Raw genomic sequence first — 6590 nt, forward strand, 5'->3', positions numbered from 1 at the left:
CCTCCCAGGCACGGCTACCCGCTTTGTCTAGCAGATCTTCGCCCCCCGTCCAGGGGTACGTGGTTTAGAAGTATTGATTGTGCGTAAATAACACTCATCATGGCGGTCTCAGGTCCAAGGGCAAAGACGTCCGTTGTTTCTTGCGGGAGCCCCCGCGTCGATACTTATATTGCCTCCTGAAAGCCCTGCTCTGGAATGTTCTCTTGCGTCGTGCTATTGCCATCCTCCCCAAAATACCATGCATATTCCTCGGGCTGCATACTTCTTAGTGTGCGCCACAGTGGCGTATGCTAAGACTGTTAGCTATGACTTTACCGTCGGCTATGTGACGGTAAGTGTAACTCTTTAGTTCCCAGGATTGGCGACATGGCGTCGTGTCTCTTCCTGGTATACACAGCTTTACGTATACTGATAGGCTACAGGCCGCCCCTGATGGCTTCTCCAGACAAGTCATAGGGATTAATGGCCAATGGCCTATCCCTACTATTGAATGTGATGTAGGCGACACTTTGGTTATCACCGTACACAACGGACTTCCGGACCAAACTACATCACTCCATTTCCACGGCATCTGGCAGACTGGCACACAACTCTCCGACGGACCAAGTGGCATTACACAATGTCCTATTCATCCCGGACAATCCTATACCTACACATTCGTCGCGAACCCTGCTGGCACCCACTGGTACCATGCGCACGAAAAGGGCCAATACCCAGATGGTCTCCGAGGCAAAATGATTGTACACGACAGGGCTTGGGAGAAGACCCTGGGAATCGATAAGCAGATCTTCTTGTCAATGTCTGATTGGTGAGTACCTCGAAGTTGGTACAAACAACATGACTGACATATTGCAGGTTTCATCGCTCCATGCCGGAGTTGATTGATGATTACATGAGACCCGATAACACTGACGCCAGATTTGACTCGCCCAACGCTTTCCTCTTCAACGACTCTAACAAACCCTTTGACCTCAAACTGGCCAGGGGTAAAAAGTATTTGCTCCGCATCGTCAATACTGCAGCAGTTGCGTGTGGCCAGTTCCACATCGACAACTACACGCTTTCTGTCGTTGAGGTAGATGGTGTTCAGGTACAGCCTCAGGAAACTGATAGGATTTTGATCTGCGCTGGCCAGAGTTATGGTGTAGTGGTCAAGGGTCAAGACGACCCGAAAGGCGCGTCCAACTGGCACGCGTCCATGGACACAGACATGCTCCCGGGCGTTGCTCCTCCAAAAGACGACATATCCGTGATTGGAAGAATCGTCTACGACGTGATGCAAGAGGTTGAAGCGATTGAAAGAGAACTGCCCAACATTGCTCGCGCTGAACCCCGCGTCCTCGATGATTTCCAAGTGAAGCCGCTGGATGGCCAGAAGCTTCTGAGGCCCGTGAACAACCGAATCGACTTCACAACCAACCAGACTTACTTCCCTGGAATCGGGACGCGGACGCCTCTCAATGCTGACCCTTGGGTTGCTCCCAAGGTCCCTACGCTCTATACCGCCTTGACAACAGGCAGCATGGACCCCGCGACATACGGTCCTGGTGTCAACCCCTGGATCATCCAATCCGGAGAAATCGTCCAGATCCACATGAACAACCCCCACGGACGACCACACCCCATGCATCTCCACGGCCACGTCTTCCAAGTCGTAGCCAAAGGTCCCGGTGCGTGGGATGGCCAAGAGACCGGCTTCCCCGAAGTACCCTCAAAGCGTGACGGACTCGTCGTCCCAGCAAACGGACACGCCGTCATTCGCTTCAAGGCTGATAACCCTGGCGTGTGGTTCTTCCACTGCCATGTCGATTTCCACGCCGTCGGCGGTATGGCCGCTACCATCATCGAGTCGCCGAATCTGCTCCAGGGCTCTGTGCCTGAGGCTGGAAAGGCACTCTGCGCCGCCAGTGGTATGCCATCGAGCGGTAACTGTGCAGGCGAATCGTTTAGAATCACGGCATCAGAGGCACGTGAGAAGTGCAACACCGTATTCAACACAAAGGTCCGGGGCGCGAAGCTCGGGTAGCGGGTATGCCCTATGCATTTTGCAATTTTTTGTCCATAGAAAAATCTGTATTTCTGATCCTTGTTCTTATTCATTTTTTTTTTCATCTTTCAGCTAAGACGAAGTTATTAATAATAGAAATTTTGCCACGACCTCCCCGTCGTGTCTTCTCGTCATAAAAAAAAACCCTCCCAAGCATGCATCATCATCATAAATGATCGTGATCCTTCCCGCATCCACAAGACTTCTCTTCCTTGATAAGCCCAACTCTCCTCCCCCAAGCCCACGACTTCTCTGGCTCCCTCGCCATCCTCCTCGTCGCCGCTACATCCCGATCCGCCCATCCTTTATCCAACAGCGTAAGTTCCAAACTCCGCCTCGCATACCGCACCGTCTCCCACTTCCGCCCAAAACTCGCATACACCTCGGCCGCATGCTGGTAGGCCGTCGCAAGCCCCGCATGCAGCCTCTCCTGCTCAAACAAGCTCACCAGCAGCTCCGCCAACTCGGGCGTCGCAGCCGACGTGTTGCTCCAGTCATTCAGCGTCTTCTGCACCTCTTCAATCTGCAAAACCCGCGCATCGCTCTCCGCAGTAACAAGCGGATGCGCACTGCACGCCGAGCACGCACAGGTAAAGCCCCAATTCACCCTTAATCTGCCCATGCGCCGCACCCGCGTGACTTCATTGTTGATATACGTAATGGTAATCTCCTCGCCCGGGTAGATGGGCCGGATAGCATGCACGTAGTGCGTCATGGTGTCTTCGTCGAAGAAATACGCAGCGTTGGGGCGGCAGTCGTGGTTCATCATTGCGATTTCTGGGAAGAGGCCCGACAGCGTTTCCCCGGAGAGGGTCAGCTCGAAGTAGTTTGTGGTCAGGCGGTCGTCGACGGGGTCGTCTTCGCCTGGCGCGGAGCGCCCCATTAGTGTCCAGAAGAGGGATTGCGAATGGGGTGGTAGAGAGTCGACGGCGCGGTAGAGAAGAGCGAGACGTTCGGGTTCGGGTAGTTCGTCGAGGTCGACGTCGGTGATGAGGATTGGGGTCGAGGCGAGGATTTGGTCGCCGCGGTTGAGGGTTTTGTTTGCGACTAGGCCGCGGCCTTTGCCGGGGAAGTCGTGTTGGTAGTAAGGCGGGTTTTGGTAATTGTTGCTGCGGATGAGGGAGGCCGGGTCGGTGAAGGCGTGGTTTTCCAGTATCGAGTAGGCGTTGGTTTTGGTGGTGACAATGGAGATGCCGCGTCCTGATGCGAAGGTCGTGTTGGTGAAGACGCAGAAGGGGTTGGTGTCGGTGTCATTTTCGTCTTTTGGAGTGAAGCATTCCGGCCAGTAGGACCAGGGGAAGTTTTCGGCTTGTGAGGCTAACTTTTGCGCGTCTTCTAGCGAATTTGTGAATGGCGCAATTTGTGAGGTGTTTGATTCGAAAGCCGGCGCCGGCGGCGACAAGGTAACCTGCACTGAGGGCCGGCATTCTTCATTGTGTAGGACAAAGTTTGCAGGGCAAACATTGTGTAAAAGAGGTTGTTGCGCAGCGAATCCGATATGTGCATTCGACGACAATGCTAGAGCGCCGCCCAGGGCGCTCAATCCGATGATTGATTTCATTTTTGCAGGTTTCAAGCAAATCTTGAGAAGGAATTCAGACAGTAAAGAAAATATGGGAAGATAAGAAATATCATAAGTAGTCTCGACCTGACTACATCAGAGGGGATCTTTAGCCGAAGCGATTGAAACGCAAAACGATTGCAGACGAGGAGATGAAACCAAATCGTGAGACGGTCCGCCACTTCTCCACACCGCGAACCTAAATGGTGAGGCTCTATCGCGCCATCACTGTGACGTTTTGGGTGTGAAGACCATGGGTGGTTTTCCTATGGTTCCGTGGATGTGAAGATCTCCAAGTACGCAACGTCAGTCTTGTCACGCTTTGGACAGCAGCTTTCTTTGGTTAGCCATTGAGACATCACAATGCTCAGAGACGTTCTCTTTAGATTTTCAGATAGATATCTGCATACGAGATAAAAGCGAGAGCCATTGATGGGAAAAAGCTGGAGTAAGGAGGGGTTGCGGGGTGGGGCCGTGAGGCTGAAACACATGTGTGATTGCCCCTGGGAAAGACACGCTTTTGTTCCGCACTAGACAGGCTCTCGTACAGGAAGCAACACATTCTTTTTTTGTTCCCAATGCTTTTTGTCATACAACAGGTATAAGATCAGACAGCTAATTGTACTTTGCCAAAAATATCGCGCACTTGATTGGAAAGTAATAGCGCGTTAGTATTCCATCGCCTCCTCAAACAGACCTCGCAATTGCTCCCTCTCCGCATCCACATTCTGTGTCTCCAGAGTTGGCGCCAACATCAACACTCTTGCCTGGGGAATCGTGCCTTCAACCAGCTGGTCCAAATGCTCTGAACCAAAACCAAGTGCCTTCAATCCTCGGGGTTGATCGCCAAGCTTGATCAAGAACTCTGCCAATGCTTCACTCAATACCTCTCCAGCGCTCTCTGCCTTGATATTTGAAATATCCACACCAAAGGCTTCGGCTGCGGCCAAGTGACGCTCTGGGTTCGATGCGGCGGTAAATTTGAATACTGCCGGCGCTGTTACTGCGACACTAACTCCGTGCGGGATGATGGTGTGGTCGACTTCGTAGCCGGCGTGCTTGTACCCTGGGTTCTGACCTGAAATAGGATACGACATTCCGTGGCACAAATGGACACCTGCGTTACCGAAACCAACACCTGCAAGGGTTGCAGCTAAGAGCATTTGCGACTGAGCCTCATGGTCTTCGGGGTCTTTGACGGCACGCGGGAGATATTTGACAGTGTCTCTTAAAGCCTTGAGGGAAAATATGTCAGAAATGGGATTTGCACCTTGGTATGCAGGGCGGTTGATGGGATTAGTAGGTCGGGGAGTGCGTTCATGGTATGGTATCGCGGTCCAGGATTCCAGAGAGTGACAGAGAACATCAAGACCCGAAGACGCGTGAACAGCTGATGGCATAGTGCGCGTGTTTATCGGGTCTACTATTCCAAGAGTGGGCTTCAGGTTGCGATGTGCAATGCCAGTCTTTGCCCGCTTGGAGACTAGATCGAAGATTGCGGTACCAGTAGTCTCAGAACCAGTTCCTGCGGTTGTAGGGACTGCGATGAGGGGGAAGAGCTTCGAAGGGATAGGCAATCCCTTGCCCAGTGGTGCGTTGACAAAGTCCAGGAAGTCTGCTTCGGGGAAGGTAGTGTAGAGATTCATCAACTTGGCAGTGTCAATCACACTACCTCCGCCAACAGCCAGGAAAGCGTCGGGCCTCCATGGCTTCGCGAAATCAATGGCTTCCCTTATGCTGTGGTCCTTTGGCTCCACCCTGACTTTGTCGAAGATCTCATACGTTACACCCTCCCGCTCAAGTCCTTCCACAACCTGCTTCATTGCATCCAGCTTTCTTACCGTTTGGTCTGTGACGACCATGACGCGTTTGCTGCCCATGTTCTTAAAGTCCATTCCGACTTCCTTTGTACATCCTGGCCCGAAGCGGATGCTAGATGCTGCCATCTCAAATGCATATTCCTTTTGTTGTGAATGATCCAGCGGTGTGGCGAGATGTCGGCGCGCTTGTTGGACAGTGGACGGCGATTGATGGTAATTGGGGTTCGAATGGCAAGGGCATGATGGGGGATGCGTGTATTGTACGGTTCGAAGGAGATTGAGAGCCCTTGCTGCACGCGAAGGAGCAATGCGGATCGCCGGTGATATTGGCATTGTCAGGGACAGGAGTAGTGACGCTGATCGAGTGTGGAGAAATGCGGGGAGGTGGAGGTGGTGCGGACGGAAGTTCACACGCGACAATTGCTCAGAACAACAACTGAGACAGCGCAAGGCCTTTGGAGGATTCGCTTTTAACTCCTCTATTATCGGAGGAAAGGAAATATAGGAATGAAGGCGTTGCGTAATGCTATGCTCGCAGTTGCAATGTTGCATCTGCACCTCGGCTGGCTGGCATTCGACCATGCTCGATACGGTATTCCGGAATGTGGGGTAATCCGGTTCAATTGACACCGGATGTTATAATAGCTGCTGTGCCTCATTCCTGCATCATGGACCCTCCACCCGCGTGTATGGCGCCGATGCTACCGCTACAGTGGATACATCGTACCGGATATCCAAGGCTTTGATCCAACGTCAGACATCCTGCCGATAAGCTTTGAAGAAGAGCCTCGATTTATCCTCAGCTCACACCACCAGCACTACTAGACGCGCATCAATGAAGAGTCACTCCAGATACCAACAACTATGTGGAAATTCGATGGCTCTTCGGAGAGACTGAAAACACACAACATTCAAAGGGGAAAGAACTGCTAAGTGTTAATGAAACTGTTGGAGGCGCTGGTTACTTGCAATTGCAATTAACCCTTACCGACAAAAATAGAGGGTTAGAGGATTAAATTCCGAACATGCGATTCCAGCAACCTACTTGCTTTGCGACCATCGTTCAAGCCACTACATGTTTCCTTCAACGCTGAGATAGATCTTTCGGTCCCTGAGATTCGGAGCCGCATAACAAGGCGGCCGTTGAGATCTTGTCAGGTAT

The 6590-nt window shown here is 52.2% G+C and overlaps 3 protein-coding genes across 3 annotated transcripts; 1 reads left to right on the top strand and 2 right to left on the bottom strand.

The window, feature by feature from the left end:
• Positions 1 to 238: 238 nt before the first annotated feature.
• On the top strand, positions 239 to 2026 carry COCMIDRAFT_92597 (multicopper oxidase; the record flags this gene model as incomplete). Its single annotated transcript, XM_007688793.1, has 3 exons — positions 239 to 331; positions 423 to 808; positions 856 to 2026. 3 exons carry the CDS (start codon positions 239 to 241, stop codon positions 2024 to 2026), a joined length of 1650 nt encoding a protein of 549 aa, XP_007686983.1.
• A 187-nt stretch (positions 2027 to 2213) lies between these two features.
• COCMIDRAFT_92657 (uncharacterized protein) lies at positions 2214 to 3608 on the bottom strand (the record flags this gene model as incomplete). The annotated part of the gene is made up of 1 exon (XM_007688794.1): positions 2214 to 3608. The coding sequence occupies one exon, from the start codon at positions 3606 to 3608 to the stop codon at positions 2214 to 2216; it is 1395 nt and encodes a 464-aa protein (XP_007686984.1).
• A 668-nt stretch (positions 3609 to 4276) lies between these two features.
• COCMIDRAFT_25462 (uncharacterized protein) lies at positions 4277 to 5761 on the bottom strand (the record flags this gene model as incomplete). Its single annotated transcript, XM_007688762.1, has 1 exon — positions 4277 to 5761. One exon carries the CDS (start codon positions 5759 to 5761, stop codon positions 4277 to 4279), a length of 1485 nt encoding a protein of 494 aa, XP_007686952.1.
• Between the last annotated feature and the right edge of the window lie 829 nt (positions 5762 to 6590).

This window comes from Bipolaris oryzae (genome assembly GCF_000523455.1).
Source record: "Bipolaris oryzae ATCC 44560 unplaced genomic scaffold scaffold_47, whole genome shotgun sequence".
NCBI lineage: Eukaryota > Fungi > Ascomycota > Dothideomycetes > Pleosporales > Pleosporaceae > Bipolaris > Bipolaris oryzae.